At 37.1% G+C, this 20,501-nt stretch overlaps 1 protein-coding gene across 13 annotated transcripts in view; it reads left to right on the forward strand.

Annotated features, from left to right (window-relative positions):
• The window catches only part of FAM13B (family with sequence similarity 13 member B), an 88,762-nt gene that overhangs the window by 58,982 nt on the left and 9,279 nt on the right, over window positions 1-20,501 (forward strand). For 3 of the 13 annotated variants that reach the window (XM_086703171.1, XM_086703190.1, XM_086703202.1), the window contains 10 exons: window positions 3,618-3,682; window positions 5,862-5,910; window positions 6,309-6,459; window positions 9,210-9,275; window positions 10,676-10,886; window positions 12,004-12,133; window positions 12,961-13,060; window positions 15,110-15,339; window positions 17,629-17,712; window positions 17,942-18,037. In XM_086703171.1, the coding sequence (XP_086559297.1) occupies window positions 3,618-3,682; window positions 5,862-5,910; window positions 6,309-6,459; window positions 9,210-9,275; window positions 10,676-10,886; window positions 12,004-12,133; window positions 12,961-13,060; window positions 15,110-15,339; window positions 17,629-17,712; window positions 17,942-18,037 (1,182 nt within the window). The remainder of the gene's footprint in view (window positions 1-3,617; window positions 3,683-5,861; window positions 5,911-6,308; window positions 6,460-9,209; window positions 9,276-10,675; window positions 10,887-12,003; window positions 12,134-12,960; window positions 13,061-15,109; window positions 15,340-17,628; window positions 17,713-17,941; window positions 18,038-20,501) is intronic. The other 10 variants (XM_086703174.1, XM_086703232.1, XM_086703213.1 and 7 more) reach the window with 7 other exon arrangements.

Consider the following 20,501-nt stretch of genomic DNA (forward strand, 5'->3'; position numbering starts at 1 on the left):
TTCTAATTTTAATTTTTTGAGGTACGTCCATACGGCTTTCCATAGTGGCTGGGTCACTTTACATTTTCACAACAGTGCACTATGGTTCCCTTTTCTCCACATCTTTGTGCCAATGTTTGCTCTCCCTCCCTCTTTCTCTCCTTTCCTTTCTTTCTTGACTGCGAGGGGAGGAGGGGCAGAGGGAGAGAATCTTAAGCAGACTCTCTGCTCAGAGCGGAGCCTGAAGTGGGGCACAATCCCGCGACCCTGGGATCATGACCTGAGCCTAAATCAATAGTCATATGTTCAGGGTGCCTAGGTGGCTCAGTTGGTTAAGTGGCTGACTCTTGATTTCAGTTCAAGTCATGATCTCGCAGTTTGTGAGATGAAGTTTCTCATTGGGTTCTGTGTTGACATTGTAGAGCCTACTTGGGATTCTTTCTCTCCCCTTCTCTCTGCACCCCTCTCAAAATACATAAATAAACTTAAAAGAAGAGCTAGATGTTCAGCCAACTTGAGCCACCCATGCTCCCCAGCACTTGTGATTTCTAGTCTTTTTGATAATAGCCATTCTGCTAAGTGTGAGATGCTATCTTACTGTGGTTTTGATTCGTATTTCTCTGGTGATTAGTGACGTTGAATACCTTTTCATGTACCTGTTAACCATCTGTATGTCTTCTTTGACAAATGTGTATTCAGATCCTTTTCCCATTTTTAAATTGCATTGTTTGGGTCTTTTTCCTGTTGAGTTGTATGAGTTCTTTATACATTTTGGATATTGACCTATTGTCAGATATATTGCTTGCCATTATTTTCTCCCATTCACTAGATTGCCTTTTCATTCTAATGATGGTTTTCTTTGCTGCGGAGACTTACCAGTTTTGACCACATTAATCAATGGAAGAAATTGGCTTATAATGAAGTATATTTAACATACTGTTTAGTGAGAGTTTACTAAGCAGATGAAATGTGAGAGTGGAATGAGAATATTTAGCTTACTTAAAAGAAGTAACTATTAGCATGCTTGAGTACTAGGTAAGTGGAGATGGGAAGATGTGGAACTAAACAATGTGGAAGCTTCAATAATGGATGCATAAGGAATGGGTGGAGGCCAGAGAAATTACTGGAAATACCCATCAGGCTTTAATTAGTTCCTGGCAGTAAGCTGTGACAGCCCCCAAAACATCGGCGTTATGATTATGTTGCAGCTGCTCCTCCCACTAGTACTGCCGCCACCACCACTACCACCAGAGCTCTCTGGCTTACCTTAATTGAGACCACAGTGCCTGGACTTCCTTTTGAGGACGCTGATGTTTGTGGGGAAGGGATGGGGTCGGGGGGAGAGTATGGGCTGTTTTGTCTGCTGATAGTTTAGAATAAAAAAGCTTTTTCTACCCATGTACAAAGGAATGAATGTTTTATGGGGAGTGAATTCTGAGGAAGTACAATTTGTTCACATGATAAAATATACTTTAGTTTCTTAAGAAAGAATTGCATATTTCTGTGTCTTTTAAATTGAAGTCTGGCCATACTTTAACCTGACTCTAACAGCTTTTATTTTTTTGTCCTGGGGCATATTTTAGAGCATAACCCTATATTCTTACTCTGAATTTCACTGCTGGGCTATCAGCATTCGTCTTCTGTCACTGCTTCTTTCTTTTATGTTCCCTCCACTTGCCGTGTTTTTTTGTTGTTGTTGTTGTTTGTTTCTTTGTTTGTTTTACTTCTTTCCACTATTTGTTTAAGAATTATGTTGGCTACATCTGGCTAGAAAATATGTAGGTATTCTGTCAGTCCTTACACTTGTTTCAGTTATTTCATAGTATAAGGAATTATAGATTAAATTAGAGTTGGTGATGTAATAATGTACTTTTATAATAGAGCTTTATAAGTTTTTCTTGTAAGCTATTTTTTTTTTATTCTCTCCAGTAACTGTAAGATAGGCAATTAAATGATTGTAGCTCTCATTTGTGATGAGACTTGAATTTGGTTCTTGGAGTAAAACACCAAGTCTTATTTTTTTTAATTTTTAATTTTTTTAAATGTTTATTTTAGAGAGAGAGGGAGACAGAATCCCAAGCAGGCTCTGGAGTGTGATGTGGAACTTGAACCCATGAACTGTGAGATCATGACCTGATCTGAAATCATGTGTCAGACACTTAACTGACTGAGCCACCCAGGTGCCCCACCAAGGCTCATTTTAAATCTTGGGTCTAGGTAATGATTATTTCCCGAGCCCAGATGCCTTCATATTTAAGAATGTAAAGCTGTATTCCAGAGCAGAGAGGTTGCTGAAGTCTGATCAGTGGTTCTCACGGTTTGAGTCTCAGGATCTCTTGATATTCGTAAGAGTTATTGAACATACTAGAAGGATTTTATTTACATAGGTATATTGATTATTATTTACCACATTAAAAATTAAAATTGAAAAATTAAAAAAATGTTTATTAAACTCACTCAAGTTACTATAAATAAGGTTGCTTTTAATAAAAAGCTTAATAAAAAGCTACATAGGGGCGCCTGGGTGGCTCAGTCGGTTGAGTGTCTGACTTCGGCTCAGGTCATCTCACGGTTCGTGGGTTCATGCCCCATGATGGGCTCTGTGCTGACACCTCAGAGCTTGGAGCCTGCTTCGGATTCTGTGTTTCCGTCTCTCTCTGCCCCTCCCCTGTTCATGCTGTGTCTGTCTCTGTCTCTCAACAATAAATATATGTTAAAAAAAAAAAAAAAGGCTACATAAAACATTTTTTACTTTGAGGAATGGTATTATTTTACATATTTACAAATATCATTAATGCTTGTTTGACTTAATAAAAGTCAAGTTGGATTCTCATATCTGCTTCTGCATTCAGTCTGTTGCTATAGGTTCTTTTGTTTGAAGTGCATGAAGCCAATTCAACCTCAAAGAGATATTTAGTTGGAAAATGGAAAAGTAATTTAATAGCTTTTTCCAGATAATTATGAACTGTCTTTCATATTAAAACTGGACAAATAGTTTGTTAAGAATTGAACTGTTGATTGGAAGTGATTCTCAAAAACACTGAAGAGTTTACATAATTTGTAGTAATGCACAGGATTTTTTTATTAGGCTCAGTAAGTATCTGGGGAAGGAACAGGAATAGGATGGTGTCCTTAGACACATTAGAAAATAGGGGGAGTGTTCTCATGTGTTTCTGAGGTTTACAGTTGTTATTTCAAATGTATATGATAAGGGGATGTGGTGAACCAAATGATTTCTGTGTTACCTGCTAGGAAGTTACCAACTTAACATGTTTGTGGCTGGAAAGAAAGAGAAGCAGCAGTTGGCAGGTAGGACAATAAAGCTATCCTTTTTGGAGGAAAGAGTTCTAAGGAAGGAAAAGGAATGTGATAGTAACTGTAGTACCTCTTAATAGTGTAGTGAGAATACAGGGTCTCCATTTTACACACACATCCACACACATGCACACAGGCCTCAAGTTTTGAGAAAGATAAATTATTCTCTGTTAAAAGGGATGCCAATACTTAAAGACGATTACAAAGAATTAAAAGGGGGCATTTGACTGACTTGTAATCTAATAGAATTTAGTTTGGAAATTTCCTTTCATATATGAGTGTTGGGAGCTCCATTAATACAGCAGTGGTATTCTTTTTGTCAGTCTGTAGGTATACTGTTAGAGCCATGCAGTGACCACGGTGACAGTGAAGATGGCTGTCTTGAGGGGTAAGCATTTCCTCTCATTACTAATTAATTGGTCATTTTGAGAATTGGAGCCCTTTACACATTTGGGGGTGAATTTTTTACATGAATCTATTAACATTTTTGATAATCTAAAAAACCAACTTTTTATTTTAATGGTATGCATGAAGAATATTCATAAATATTCAGTGGGGCTACAGGTTCAGACAGACATTAGTTATAACTTGGAAAATATTCAGAGGGAAGAACAGAGCTTTCTTGGAGATACTTAAAAACTTTCAATTGGTTTGTAGAACAATTGGAAATTTATGGATATTCTGAATACACTTTTCAGTAAGTTGATTCATAGGCATAGAACTGTGGATAACTAACTGAAAGATTATAGTATATTTGCTTTAACACATTTGTACAGGATGGTTTTTTCCCCTTCCAGCTCCTCCTTGGTGTGTCCCAGGGTAGTGCACTCTTAGGCAGTTTGTGCTTGTTTCCTCATTGGCCAGCAAAAATGGGAGGGAGATACCTGAGGCAATGAGTAGTTCAGCCATATGTGGTCTCCATAGATACTTGATAGATAGAGTCCTTTTGAGCAGAAGCTTTCTAGAATATTTTAAGTCACTGAGTAGGTTTTGGTCTTGTCCCTTTTTCTGATTCCCTGAGACATTGCCAAGAAATGTATTATAACTTTCTTAGGAAAGATGATTTAGGAAAGATGATTTGGTATTTAGAAAACACATCAGTAATGAACACAGACTAGAATGTAAATACTGAGGATTCTGAAACAATATTACTGATTTGGTGATAGCGTGTTGGCAAGGGTAAACTTGTGTTAATGCCATTGTCTTTCTTAATTGCGAATAGGAAACCTGTACTCTGAGGGTAAGTAAATTCTTTGGAGCCATGTCTCTGGAGTGTCTCCATACTCTGAAGGTCCACAGATTTCCTGCTTACAGCAGTTCCTTGTGCTTCCTTTCAGGAGGCAGGAATGATCCTCTTCCAGCCCAGGGAGTATTGGAGCTATGGGCTGAAGATATAAGATTAACAGCATTAACAGGCATCCCCAGAATGATGACATCTGGATTTGGTAGAACAATAAGGATCCATTTAGTGAGGACTCAATCTTTTTGGAAAAGATCTTTCCTCTTCAACTTGTGTATAGGTTAGCAAACTTGTTCTTAGATCCAAAGAATTCCTTGGTTAGATGGATTACATTTTGCATGTTTAACACTCATGTTTCTCAAATTAAGGTAATCGGGTCTTTTGTAGTCTCAAGGTAGAAGACTTGAGTTCCGCCATTTGCTCCCAGTCTAATCAAAGGAAGCTTGCCTTTGAGCTTGCCAGGGAATTTAGGTCATTTCTCATGCTCAGGAAGAATAAGGTAATTATATATATGAGGGATGACTTGGAATAGCTAGATCAAGACCTGTCTTCTAGGTACACACTGTTGTGGCAGGATAGAAGCAGCATCTGTGTGTATCATTGTAAATTATAACCATATCTTTGGGGAAAACTTTTAACCCATTTTGAGATTAGATGCTCTGTTGACTGGTCAGATAGTTAGAGATCATTTGTGACAGCTTGCTCTAATACTTGTTCTAAATAGGGGTTCATTTTTATAGGGGAATAAGAGGTGAATTGAAATTTTAAATTTCCTTTTTACATGTTACCATTATGTTTTGAGGAAGGAGAGGTCTAGAAGTAGTTGTCTTGTTTTGATTGTGATAGAACACAATCAGATTTAAAATACAGGACCATAAAAAAAAAAATAGGACTATAGCTATACCTTTAAAAAAATCTTCAAAAGGAAAAACAAAAAGTCTCAGAGTTGGGGATAATAAAGCTATTCAATTAAAACTAATATTTACTTTACAAAATCTTTTCCATTTGACATTCAACCCTTTTGTTTTCTATTTATTGTGGATTTAAATTTCCTTTTTAGATGTTTTTCTTTTGAGGGGTGGTTGTGTGGGAGGATGGCAGATGTTAATTTTTCTAAACCTGAAGTAATTCTGTGGATCTTTTCAGTAGTGTGTGATTTTCAGATATAGGGCTCCAAAGAATGGGCGTATGTCCAGTTGTCATTTTCTCTCACATTGTAAATGCTAAGTATATGGGGAAGAGAGGAATCTAGGTAAAAAAAAAAAAAAATGCAATGGTAGTAATCTATTTATTCTTAAAAGACTAATAACTGTACTTGTATTTTTAGGAAAGAATATGTGTCATTTGACAGTGATACATTGTCACACCTGATTCTGGTAAGTTATTTTTTCTTATGGTTCTTAAAAATTTGACTAAGTTTAATCTACCACTTATTATATCTGGCCTTTAACTCTTGGATTGAAAGGTTTATAGGAGACTTAAATCTAGATTCTCTTTACCATATATTTTACAGTTAAGTAGCGACTTTTAGTCGTAAGAAACTTGTTTATGAAAACACTTCCTAAATTTGGGATTCAAACTTTGTCTTCCACTAGTACATATTATCAAACTGCAGGTGTATATTTGCAAATAGTTCGGAGGGTGGAAGTGGGACAGCTGAGTATATGGGCACAGTAGACTGAAGGAGACCATCCAAGGATGTATGCTGCTTGTTTTTAAGCTGAGTGAGAAAAGCTTTGTGGTTGTGAAATGTATTTTTTATTTTAAAATACAGGATTCTAGTAGCAAGATATGTGATTTGAATGCCAACACTGAATCAGAAGTGCCAGGAGGTCAAAGTGTTGGTGTTCAAGGGGAAGCAGCATGTGGAACCCAAATTCCACATTTAGATCTGAAGAATGTTTCTGATGGTGATAAATGGGAAGGTAATTTTAGCCACACATTATTTTCCTGATATTTTTGTTTGTAACTGAAATTATTTAAAGCAATAATGAGATTACTGTTCTTTTTTGGACAACCTGATTCATTTCGACTTTCTGTTTTCTCTTTCATGTAAGAGGAGCGAGTGAGTGTTGTTACTCGACTGCACTAATGAGATTGTAGGGTGACTATCTCATAGGAACTAGAAATTCTTATCTGATCCATGAGCTTTGAAGATGAAGTTAGAACTGATTAAAAAAATAAAATCCCCCAGTATAGGCTTTCGTTAACTGTTAAACCAGGTTCTGCCTCCCGGTCTTTGGAAATCTTGTATGTTAGGGCTTGGGGATCTCACCATTTTGTAAACAGAAGCCTTACAGGTAGCTACCTTTTCTCTGTGATCATCAGGAATACTTTTTTGCAAAATGATCTTCAAAGGCATTCCTAAGCAAATACTGTCCCATAACCCTGCATCTGTATATTAGGTTATGAAAGTATGAGAACAGAGTCCTATCAGTTTTTACAGAGGAGGAAAGTTTAAATTTAAAAAGCAAGCCACATGTGTATATTTATTTGTTAGAACTCAGCAAATGTACACTTAAGACGTTGATTTCACTGGATATGTTTTTTTTTTTTAATCAAAAGATGCAAAACCTAAATAAATATTGAACTCCAGTGAATGATTTGCATGTTAAAGTGTTTATGGGGAAGTATTTCATTCCCTGCAGTTTACTTTGAAATTCATGAAAAAAATAAGATAGTTAATGGGATGGATAAATGTTTATAAAGCAAGTATAGTAAAATGTTAATGGTAGAATCTAGGTGATTGGTGTATGGATGTTCACTGTAACATTTTTTCAACTTTGCTGTCTGTTTATAAACTTTCAAATAAAATGTTGAGGGTGGGGGAATGGAAGCCAGCAACAAATTTGGATCTAGGGGTATGGGATCATATAACTTTCTAAGTAAAAGAGACATTGAGACAACTGAGGAATCTTCAAGTTACTTAATTTGTTTGCTTGGATGAAGATCCCTTGGTTATCTCACCTTTGGCAAGTTAGCTGATGACATACAGTGGCAATAACAAGAATTGCAGTGCTAATACCACAGGTTCCGTTTGCCACCTCAAGTCTGTTCATTTGATCACAATTGGAGTTTATTTTTAAGGTATAGCTATTTTTTTAAAAGCCCCAACCAAGTCATTGTCTGTGCCAATCTTTACTGCTGTCTCTCCACCCCCTCCTTTTTTTTTTTTTTTTTTTTTGTTTTATTTATTTTTTTGTTCTAGATGTTTGGCATGCCCAGTGGCATATTATGTGTCTTAACTTAGACTAAATCAGGAAGTTGTCTTTCATTTGCTTTGTTCCGGGTTATTAGGATGTTTGGAATTTATGAAGATGCTCCCCAGAATTCTGGAATATGTTAGCATCTAAAGGCAGTAAAGATTACACATCCCTTTTCATTTATATATCCTGGCATAGTCACTGAAAAGAAGTGGTGTTAACAGAGGATCCCTGGAGCCATAATAGGAAAGGAGTCCCTGAAAGATGAGGCTGGGATTCTGACAGAGGCCTGATGCTTCTCCCTTTTGGAGAATGCGGATAAATAGCTCTTTATAATCTTTGGCCTGGGGGTCCTGATCTTGTTTTATAAGCATAGAAGAGCAGTTGTTTTCCAGTGTGTGAGGAGACAGAATTTTCTGTGTTCAGCGTCAGCTTTCTGGAGGCTTACCTAAAGACAACTTAGTGCTGGGCTCGCAGTTTCCCTGTCAGAATCTACTCCTTACAACTTGTGGTAGGGAAAGAAAGTAACTATAGACCTCTAATTTTCAGTGCCTCAGCTGCCCTGTTATAAACCTGGCTCAACCACTGTTAAAAATCCACATAGGCCTCCTGCTGGCTTTCATAGGAATAGGGTGACTTTCAGAGAGCCAGTGGTAGTAGCCCTTTGAGTGAACCCAGCCATGAACCCTGCATGTGCTTGAAAAAGTGGCTGTTAGCAGACCTTGTTTTTGCTTCCAACTTTGCCACCAATACAAAGATTAATTTTGTATATCTAGGAATTAGGGTATTCTAAGGAAAGACTTCCTTAAGAGACCAAATTACTTTAGACTCTAGATACCTTAGAATCAGAGACCTACCTTGTTTGATACGACTCTTCATAGAGAAGTGGGGTCACTCCAAATAGAAGCCCACCTCACTCTTCCTTAGTGCGTGGGTTTTGTTTTTTGTATTGTTTGAAGGATTGTCAACAGAATGCAGTTGGCAAGCAGGTAGCACATGTCTACTGCCAGTATGAATTTGTAGCAGTTTAGAAGTTTTTGGCTTTCAATGAAAGTGGACAATATCTTTCCTTCAGATTCTCTCCTGCTAACTCTTGAATGAAAGACAAATAAGATCTTTTTAAAGAGCAAACTAAGGGACGTATTTTTCTGTCAAATCCATTATACTGAAAAGCTTCAAACAGTACTTGGTTAAGAGTTTCCATTTCTTCAGTTTTATGTTTGAGTTTTAATAAAACAGCACTACTTTGATTTTTTTGCCTTGCTTGCTGAAATGGAAATGTATGTTTGTGTTTGTTTTTAAAGTTTGGTTAGTAGTAATTTCTTTGAATAAAGTTTTTGAGCAGAATGCCTAACTGGTTTTAGGGAAATGTTTTTGGTATCTTTGGCTTTGTGTTAGTTATGTGTATGGTTTGTTCTGACTGTGCTGTGTGTTCACTTTAGTATTTTTTGCCATTTTTTCCATTTTATTAGCGTCATGCCCTATCACTTTTCCCCTCATTGATTTCAAAACAATGCATCTGCAGAGAGATGGGGAGGGTAAGTATGGTTCACCATAGTTTAGTTTTTTGCCTTTTTATGGTTCACTTTGTTTGCCTTTTTATGAGCCCTTCTCCTGCTGTCCCCATATATTAGGAAAACTGTTCTGGGTTAAAAATGATACCCAGAAAAAATTGTTTTTATTATTTCTCTCTTTTCTTAAAACAGGAGATTTCTCATAAAATATTTATTACCAGTTACTTGCTGGGGAGCAGGTACAAGGGTTGCTTTGAAAATCACTTTATTGCTGGGTTTGTTGTGGGATTGCACGCTTTGTACCCAATTTTTAGTTATCAGATTGATCTGGGCTTTAAAAACAAACTATATTATGTTCTTATTACCCTGGAAAAAAAATGTAATGCTTTAAATTGCTAACGTATAAAGTTAAATTAAATTACTGAAGTAATTTTATTCACTTGTGTGAAGAAAAAGAAAAGAACAGCATTGATTTTTGACACTGTCAAGCCATCTTTGCATCCAAAAATACTTAAAAACTCATTTTTGCTATTGTTAATGGCCATACATCAGAATTTTAAATTGTAGTTATAAATAAAATTAATGTGTAGATGGAAAAGTTTTTCTCCCTTCTGGACTTCAGTGACACTTATATTTTTGTATTTGGAGTATATTTGTGGATTGTATGTTTATCTGTATGTGTTCTGTATGTAATCAAACCTTATGTGTGCACAGACATCAAATATATCAGTGTGGTTTCATTTGATGACAGATGGGATAACTCCACTAAGATAAATGTGCTTAAGGATTAATGCTGATAAATTTTGTCAGTAATACTGTTGGGTTTTAATTATTAGGATACATATTAAACATAGGAATCCTGTAATAGAAAATAACCACAATTTAATGCCAGTGGCCAGGTGCTGTCAGGTTAGTTAGCTCCTCATTTGGAAATGTTAAGAATTCTTTTGGGGTCAGAGAGCTCCATTTGGTGAGTGTTGTAAATAGTATGGGGAATGGCTTCTACTTTTAACATAGCCACTTGACAGTGAGGCATAGTTTATTCACCTGGCAGCTATTATTGAGGGCTATCGAGTGTTTACTGTTTCTAAAACAGCACTTGAAAAATAATAACTAATATAACTTTAAAGAGCTTGACAGTGTTTTTTCTTGCTTTGTGACTGGGTTCAGAAATTTAAGGTGTAATTCCTTCTATGAAAATAGAACTCTTGAGCTAAACAAGAAAAATGAAGCTTAGAAAATTATACACTATAATAGGCTTTATGAAGATCCTGTATCCCTTGTTTTTTAAAAACAGTATACAATAAATATTATACGAACCACTGCATAATATGATTTAAAGACAACATAGTTGATAATTGTGTGACTTTTTTCCATGTGGAGCCGAGAGACCCATGGTACTATTTTTTGTGTTTGTTTTACAGAGCCATTTCCTGCTTTTAAGTCTTGGCAGGAAGACTCTGACTCTGGAGAAGCTCAGCTCTCTCCACAAGCTGGAAGAATGAATCATCACCCCCTGGAAGAGGACTGTCCCCCAGTATTATCGCACCGTAGTTTAGATTTTGGGCAAAGCCAGCGTTTCCTTCATGACCCAGAAACACTGGATTCCTCATCTAAGGCACTTTCTTTTACTAGGTGCATTATTTTTATGTACTTATGAGAGGTCATTCCTATTATGTCACCAGGTCCTTTGAGAGATTTGATCCTCTAGACTTTGCTGTTCACAGCCTTTCCCCCTGTATCATGAAAAACACTTTTGTAATTTTTGGGAAGGGCCTCTTCCCCTAAATTCTGAGTTCATTGAGGGTTCGCTCTCTAATAGACATTTCCTCACAGTGTACATACTCATTTATTCACTTATGACTGAAATAAAAAACTCTGGAAGGGAAGCAGCAAGTGGAGCTCACCAGTCCCTAATGTTTTTATTGTCAAAACTAAATTGATTCTGAATGTCAAAACCTTTCCTTTGCAGTTTGAACACAAAAAGAACTCTGAGCTGCTAGGCACCTTTGCTTCTTTTCGGCCTTTGTCCAAACAACTTTTGAGTGATTACAAATTGTTTTCAACACTGCTTGCATAACCTGATGTTGTGGTCTGTAACACTATTGTGAAAGGTGTTTTTTTTACTACCTGTTCTTTAATGTTACTTTAAAGATTTGCTTCTTGGAAATGGCATTATGTTATATCAGAGTAATAAGAGATACAGTGTTGGTAACAATTTTCAACTGGGTAGCTTCTTTATTTTTGTTTTAATATTCTTTTTTTATTTTTTAAATTTAGTCATTTTGACACAGAGTGAGTGAGCGTGAGCGGGGGAGGGGCAGAGAGAGAGAGAGGAGGAAAGAGAATCCCTGTTAGTGTAGAGCCCAATGTGTGGCTCCATCTCATGAACCATGAGATCGTGACCTGAACCGAAATCAAGAGTCAGATGCTTAACTGACTGAGCCATCCAGGCTCCCCTCTTTATTTTTTATTGAAATAAAATGGACATACAGTATTAATATTCTCTTAGTTTCAGGGGTACCTAGCTGGCTCAGTCAGTAGAGCATGCTTGATCTCAGGGTTGTAGGTTTGAGCCCCACATTGGGTATAGAAATTACTTAAAAATAAAATGAAAAAAAAATCTCTTAGTTTCAGGTGTACATCTCATAGTAATTTGATATTTTTGTACATTGATATGAACCCCATGAGAACTCTAGCTACCGTCTATAATAACTTGAACTAACAGTATCTGCTTCTTGTTTTAATTCAGGATTCGAAGATCATCCTTCAGTTCAAAAGATGAAAAAAGAGAAGATAGAACACCATATCAGTTGGTCAAGAAACTTCAGAAAAAAATTAGACAATTTGAGGAACAGTTTGAAAGGGAAAGAAATAACAAGGTAAATTTGTAGCATTGTTCAGGGTTTGGTAGAACTATTGGAACTGAGAGGAAGTTCTTTGGTGAGCATTAGTCCATCTCTTTCCTTAGATAGCGAAGTTGAGATGTACAGAGAAATACTGATCATGTAGAACTGAGATTATATAGATCCTTAGCCGCCTCATTTCCAGGCCAGTATTCTTACCATTGTATTTTTAGATTCCCATTGGCGAAAAAGATTGTATAATTTTTTTAATGGAAAATTACTTTATTAAAAACATTTTTTTTAAGTTTTTAAAATTTATTTTGAGAGAGAGCACAAGCCGGGGAGTGGCAGAGAGGAGAGACAGAATCCCAAGCAGACTCTGCACCATCAGCGCAGAGGCTGACGCAAGGCTCGAACTCACAAACTGTGAGACCATGACCTGAGCCGAGATCAAGAGTTGTACGCTTAACCAACTTTGCCACCTACGTGCCCCAAGCTTGTATAATTTTTAAAGGAAACACTTTACATTAACAAACCACATTAATGCTATTTCTGTTTCCTCAAAACCCACAAGTAGCAAGGGGAGCAGGGGGAAAGTTCGGGAGTGAGAGGGATAGGGGAGAGATATTTAATTAGAGCGTGTGAAGTGAAAAGAATCCTATACTTGGAGTCAGAAGACATTTTCAAATGTGGCTTTTGTCAGTTGCTACACCCTGCTGTGAGAGAGCTTTACTTGATATCCCATTCTGTCTACATTAAATAAGGTAAGATGAAGCAAGGACTGGGCGAAATCTCTGCTGTAGGAACTGTAAAATATTATTTGGGCATAAATGAACAATTATTGCTTACCACAGAGGGGTCAGTGTTCCTTAATTTTTCAGCCCTCCTACAGTGATATTGCGGCCAATCCAAAGGTATTAAAATGGATGACAGAGCTTACTAAACTGCGGAAGCAAATTAAAGGTAGAAAACACATCATTTTTACAATATATTTGCATTTAAGTAGTATGTTTTATTCTCACTATTTTAGTATTCTCATTACATGAAAATTACATGAACTAATAATTCTATGACATGAATTAATGAGTTATATTCTATGAGAATTACGGTTATAATTTTTGATAATTTAAAATCTGAGACACTGGCAAAAATAAAAGCTTCATTTTGTTCTTCTCTTAGTTATGGTCAAAGTTGTAGTTCTATATTCTTCCAGATGTCTTTCTTGTGTTTCTGTTAGTAATAGTGTTTTGAAAGGGGCCGTAAAGTATATGTTCATAGGTGATGTTATGAAATTTATCTGAAATACATTTCAAATATTAAGCAGTTTTGGATTTGGTAGGTATTTCATTAAGAATTGTTGGTGGGTATTTAATCAAAGACTATCATAATGAACTGTTTATACTACAGAGACTAAAAATTGTCTTTAATTTAAAACTAAGTCTTTGTTAGTGGGTTGGTTTGGCCCAGTACAGTAGTTGCTAAGTTATATTTACTTTGTGGATGCTTAGTCAGCATGCTTTTTGGTAATTGTTAATCCTTACAAAATTATCTGTACCAAGTATGGGTTTATAATCTGGAGCATTACATTTTGGTATATTCATTTGAATTTATTCAACAGAATTTTTATTATCTTTAAGTACCAAATCTTGTAGACATCTGAGCCTATAGTAGTGGATAAGACAGTGTCCCTGTGGTCATTGAGTTTACACCCCTGTGGTTAAAATAAGTTCTCTTACCTCTTTAGAATTTTCCCGTACAATTCTATTAAGTATTTCCTTGTTTAATGCTAGTTTCCAACCACCAGTGAAAATCATTACCTTGAGTGTGTTACTGATAAGTGTATTAAATTGACTAGCATTAGTCTCTTAACTAATTTTCCAGTTTTCTTCAACTTATGTTGTCTTACAGTTCATTCTCTGCATAGCAGCCAGAATTATCTTTTAAAACTGTTACTTATCTTCAGAGGCCTCCTTGTGGCTTCCCTCTTCAATTAGAATAAACCCTTTACCATGGCTTTCAAGACCTTGCCTATTGTGCCCTTAGGCCATTTTATCATATTCTTCTCTCATTTTCTGTTCCTTAAACATGCCATGCTTCAGGGCCTGTGCATTGGCTGTTGCCTCAGTTGGGGAGGAATGCTCTTCCCTCAAATCTTCTATGCTAGGTTAGCTGCTGCTTCTTCCATGTTCAATTAGGATGTCACCATCTCAGAAAGTCCTTTTTTGTCAGTCCATTCAATGTAGTCGCTCTTCCCCCAAACCACGTTCCTTTTGGCACTGTGATGTCATCCCCTGTTCTCTTCTTTTTTTTTTTTTTTTTTTATTTATTTTTTTAAATGTACATCTAAGTTAGTTAGCATATAGTGCAACAATGATTTCAGGAGTAGATTCCTTAATGCCCCTTACCCATTTAGCCCATCCCCCATCCCACAACCCCTCCAGTAACCCTCTGTTTGTTCTCCATATTTAAGAGTCTCTTATGCTTTGTCCCCCTCCCTGTTTTTGTATTATTTTTCCTTCCCTTCCCTTATGTTCATCTGTTTTGTATTTTAAAGTCCTCATGAGTGAAGTCGTATATTTGTCTTTCTCTGACTAATTTCACTTAGCATAATACCCTTCAGTTCCATCCACGTAGTTGCAAATGGCAGTCCCCTGTTCTCTTTATAGCACTTAGCACTCTTTGAAATTATTTTATGAATCTGATTACTTGTTTTTTGTTTTTACTTCCTTGAATATATGCTCCATGAAAACAGGGACCATGTCTCTTTGTTTATTACTGTATCACCAGTGCTTATTAGAGAATCTTTCTTTATGGTAGGTTTTCTATGAATAATGGCTGAAAGAATGAATGGTATAGCTTGCTATCTGTAGAATTTAAATATTTCATTTAACCCTGAAATATCTGAGCCTGTGTGCTGTTAATGTCTACTCTCCTGTTGTATATCATGCTTATTCTTTTGCATCTTTAACAAAGTCAATATTACTAACCTGTGGTCTTGGTTCTGAAATGTAGATGCAAAACACAAAAGCTCTGATGGAGAATTTGTACCTCAGACACGCCCACGTAGTAACACTCTTCCAAAAAGCTTTGGCTCTTCTCTAGACCATGAAGATGAAGAGAATGAAGATGAATCCAGGGTTATTCAGAAGGAGAAGAAGCCATCTAAGGAAGCAACACTTGAACTTATTCTGAAAAGACTGAAAGAAAAACGTGTTGAGAGGTGTCTTCCAGAAGATATCAAAGTAATCTTGATCTATGCTTTTTGCCCAGACTAGCCTTTAGAGTCCCTGAAACAAAATAATTACCCCAGTGGCATAGAATTGTGTAGGTGGTCTTACTGGTTTGAGGATGCTCCCCAAGTTTGCAGATAAACATGTTTTTATCTCCACACCCGAAGTGTCCAGTCATTCTGGGACTGAGTCACAGTAGTAAAACTAAGGGGCACTTGGCTGGCTTGGTTGGTAAAGCATGCAACTCTGTCAGGGGCTTGGGAGTGAGTTTGAGCCCTACATTGGATGAAGAGACTACTCGGGAATAAGAGCTTAAAAAAAAAAAAAAAAGTAAAACTAAAGAAACGAGAATGCTGATCTGTTTATTTATATTGGAGACACTTGGCAAGATGAGTATATAAAGAGTGTAAACATAACTGAGCTTGAGTCTTAGCCTTGTGTCTTAATAGTTACTTGTATTGAGTTCTTAGCTTTTGCAGGCCCTGACTCATTGTGTTATTTCCATTTTGCCCCTGTGTCCTTTCAACAGTCCTATGACTCACATGGATATGATTATGTCCTTTAAAGTGCTAACACAATATGGTTGTGAGGATTAAATAAAAGAGTTTTTTAGAAGAACTGTAACTCAATAAAGCCCATTCCTAGGACAGTCCTGGTCAGAGCATTTGGCAACCCAAATTATTTATCAGATGAGATTTGCTGAGAGAATACAGAGTTGGTCTCAGGTGAACTTTTGTGTAGGCAGTGATGAGCCCTGATCCTGATGCTCATCCCTAGCTTGACAACAGAGTACACCTTTCTCAAAATCGAAATATTGGAAGTGTTTGTCTCCCTTGAACAGGGCTAGATTAGAATTTTTAATCACTTCCCTCCCTCCACTTTTCTTATTTTTCAGTTTTGTGTTAGATCAGCCAACCTCCTGTCCCCTCTCTCCACCCAGTTTTCTAGAGATGATTTTTTTTTTTAATATATGAAATTTATGGTCAAATTGGTTTCCATACAACACCCAGTGCTCATCCCAAAAGATGCCCTCTTCAGTACCCATCACCTACCCTCCCCTTCCTCCAACCCCCTATCAACCCTCGGTTTGTTCTCAGTTTTTAAGAGTCTCTAGAGATGATTTTGATTGGATCATCGTAATTTGAATTCATTGTCTTAGGTTTAAGGTGCTGGCTTGAGGTTGAAATCACAGTGTTTTATAGGCTATCCCTAGCTGTCCTCTACTGGATGTATATAATCTAATGTATTAGTTATAGGAAGATATTATCCAGTGAATTTTTTTTTTTTTTTTTTTTTAATTTTACCTCTCTTCCACTCTGGTGAGAAACATAGATTGTCTCACCCTGGGAGTAAGTAGAGAGTCTATTTGGTCTGGTGTTCAAAAGGCTGTTCAGTGGAACATTGGTTTTTTGAGATGTTAAAAGGTGGTCCTGTGGAACAAAGTGGGAAAGTTCTGTGGGCAAATAAATTTGGGATGTCTTTCCTCTGTTACAGTTTAGAGTACTGAAAGATAGAAGATGAGTATTGCATGTAAAGAAAGCATCATATAGGAAGGGAAACTGAGCTTATATAGTAGAAGTCTAGGTCACAAATTGGCAGTGTTTCACTTTTTCAAGATTTATCTACTATACTGCTGCCAGATTTTCTTAATAGTTTAGTAGAAATGCTAGATTATTAGATCTGTGCTATTGTGTGTGTGTGTTTTATGTGTGTATATGAAATTATAGTTACAGTGCTAATAGAAGACTGCAAAATTAAACAATAGGCATTTGTGTGTGCCTGTTGTGTGGTAGGTAGGCACTATTATAAATGCCTTTGTAACATATTAACTCATTTAGTCCTCAGTAAAGCCCTATGAGGTAGGGTCTAGTATCCCTATTTTATAGATTAGAATATTGGACAAAAAGAATTTAACTTACCCAAGGTCACTAAGCCAGTATTCATAATTTATTTAGGTAAAATATAAATAAGCCACCAAAGAGGGTTGGTACCTCCTTATTAGAAGACCACATTCGAAAAATGTCTGCAAATCTGTAAGGAAAGGCTGCATTCTTTTTTTAAAAATATTTTTTTTAAGTAATCTTTATATCCATCATGGGGCTCAAACTCACAACCCCAAGATCAAGAGTTGCATACTAACAGACTGAACCAGCCAGTTGCCCCAGGAAAGACTGTATTATTCTAGGCTGGAGTGGTGATTGGCTGCCCTTTTACCCTAATTATTTACGTTGTGGGGATGATGAAAATCATGATGATGCCAGTGAGAGTGGTTTTTTATTTTTTTTTTCTTTTAAATTGTAGAAAATGACAAAAGATCACTTGATAGAAGAGAAAACTTCTCTCCAGAAAAGTCTTCTTTACTATGAAAGTCAACATGGAAGGCCGGTAAGTGTCTCTTGCTAAAAACATTTGATTTTCCATCTTAAAAAAGATCATGAATCTCCTTTGTGGCCCACATCTGCAGAGCTGTTTTATAGAGCACTGTTTCCTGCATTCATGAGATTGCCTATTTATTTAAAATAACTTCTTAAAAATTGGCTGAAAGTCATATTGCTTAATGCTTTGGACTTCAAATTTTCTGATGACTAGGTAATTGCCATTTTCCTTGCTTTAGGTGACCAGGGAAGAAAGACACATTGTGAAACCTCTCTATGAGAGATACAGACTTGTAAAACAGATGCTGACAAGAGCTAGCATCACTCCCGTCCTTGTGAGTAAAACACACAAAGCTTTATCTAGTTCGTTTTACCAAGGCCTACCCTTTAAAAAATACTTTTATGGTGGTATATTGGAGAAATACACAGCTAAAGTAGCAAGAATTGTATATGTAAGGTGAGGTTACTGTTTTTAGAAGATAGGAAATTAACAATCAGAGTGTACCTCCCATCTCCCAGGCACTTGTAAAAGCACTCTATGTATATCATAAAAGAAGATGTTATTAAATCTTGACAAGTCAGAACAGGTAGCAGATAATAGCCTCCTTTTCACACATGATGAAACTGGGGCTAAGGAGTGATACACCCAGGGTCAGCTACGTTGTGGAATTAAAAAAAACGATTCCTTCCTTCCTTCCTTCCTTTCTCTCTCTCTCTTCTTTCCCTCCCTCCCTCTCTTTTCTCTTCCCTTCTCTTTCTCTCTCTCTCCCTCCCTCTCTCTCCCCCTCTCTTCTCGCTCCCTTCCCCTTCCCTTCCCCTTCCCATTACAAGTGGGGAGGGGCAAAGGGAGAGGAAGAAAGATTCTTAAGCAGGTCCATGCCCAGCACACAGCCTGATGCAACATGGGGCTCACATGGGACTCGATCTCACAACCATGACCTGAGGTGAAATCAAGAGTTGAATGCTTAACCAAATGAGCCAGCAGGTGTCCCCCACAAAAAACAAATTTCAGACCCTGGCCTAGTTTCTTTCAATTTAAATGTGCGCGCGTGCGCGCGCATGTGTGTTTTAATATGAAATTTATTGTCAAATTGGTTTTCTTACAATACCCCTTACTCATCCCAACAGGTGCCCTCCTTAATACCCATCACACACTTTCCCCTCCCTCCCATCCCCCATCAACCCTCAGTTTATTCTCAGTTTGTAAGAGTCTCTTATGGTTTGCTTCCCTCCCTCTCTTTTTTTCCCCTTCCCCTCCCCCATGGACTTCTGTTAAGTTTCTCAGGATCCACATAAAAGTGAAAACATATGGTATCTATTTTTCTCTGTATGACTTATTTCACTTAGCATAACACTCTCCAGTTCCATCCACGTTGCTACAAAAGGCCACATTTCATTCTTTCTCATTGCCAAGTAGTATTCCATTGTATGTATAAACCACAACTTCTTTATCCATTCATCAGTTGATGGACATTTTGGCTCTTTCTATAATTTCACTATTGTTGAAAGTGCTGCTATGAACATTGGGGTACAAGTGCCCCTATGCATCAGCACTCTTGTATCCCTTGGGTAAATTCCTAGCAGTGCTATTGCTGGGTCATAGGGTAGATGTATTTGTAATTTTTTGAGGAACCTCCACACTGTTTTCCAGAGTGGCCACACCAGTTTGCATTCCCACCAACAGTGCAAGAGGGTTCTCGTTTCTCCACATCCTCTCCAGCATCTATAGTCTCCTGATTTGTTCATTTTAGCCACTCTGACTGGCGTGAGGTGATATCTCAATGTGGTTTTGATTTGTATTTCCCTGATGAGGAGTGATGTTGAGCATCTTTTCATGTCCCTGTTGGCTAGATGGATGTCTTCTTTAGAGAAGTGTCTGTTCATGTTTTCTGCCCATTTCTTCACTGGATTATTTGTTTTTCGGGTGTGGAGTTTGGTGAGCTCTTCATAGATTTTGGATACTAGCCCTTTATCCGATAGGTCATTTGCAAATATCCTTTCCTATTCCATCGGTTGCCTTTTAGTTTTGTTGATTGTTTCCTTTGCTGTGCAGAAGCTTTTTATCTTCATGAGGTCCCAGTAGTTCATTTTTGCTTTTAATTCCCTTGCCTTTGGAGATGTGTCAAGTAAGAAATTGCTGTGGCTGAGGTCAGAGAGGTTTTTTCCTGCTTCTCCTCTAGGGTTTTGATGGTTTCCTGTCTCACATTCAGGTCTTTCATCCACTTTTAGTTTATTTTTGTGAATGGTGTAAGAAAGTGGCCTAGTTTCATTCTTCTGCATGTTGCTGTCCAGTTCTCCCAGCACCGTGTGTTAAAGAGACTGTCTTTTTTCCATTGGATATTCTTTCCTGCTTTGTCAAAGATGAGTTGGCCGTACTTTTGTGGGTTCAGTTCTGGAGTCTCTGTTCTATTCCATTGGTGTATGTGTCTGTTTTTGTGCCAACACCATGCTGTCTTGATGGCTTACAGCTTTGTAGTAGAGGGTAAAGTCTGGGATTGTGATGCCTCCCGCTTTGGTCTTCTTCAATATTACTTTGGCTATTCTGGGTCTTTTGTGGTTCCATACAAATTTTAGGATTGCTTGTTCTAGCTTCGAGAAGAATGCTGATGCAATTTTAATTGGTATTGCTTTGAATGTGTAGATTGCTTTGAGTAGTATTGACATCTTAACAATATTTACTTTTCCAATCCATGAGCATGGATTGTTTTTTCCATTTCTTGGTATCTTCTTCAATTTCCTTCATAAGCTTTTTCAGCATACAGATCTTTTACATCTTTGGTTAGGTTTATTCCTAGGTAT

Source organism: Puma concolor, chromosome A1 (assembly GCF_028749965.1).
Source record: "Puma concolor isolate L17-30 chromosome A1, mPumCon1.1.hap2, whole genome shotgun sequence".
Lineage (NCBI taxonomy): Eukaryota > Metazoa > Chordata > Mammalia > Carnivora > Felidae > Puma > Puma concolor.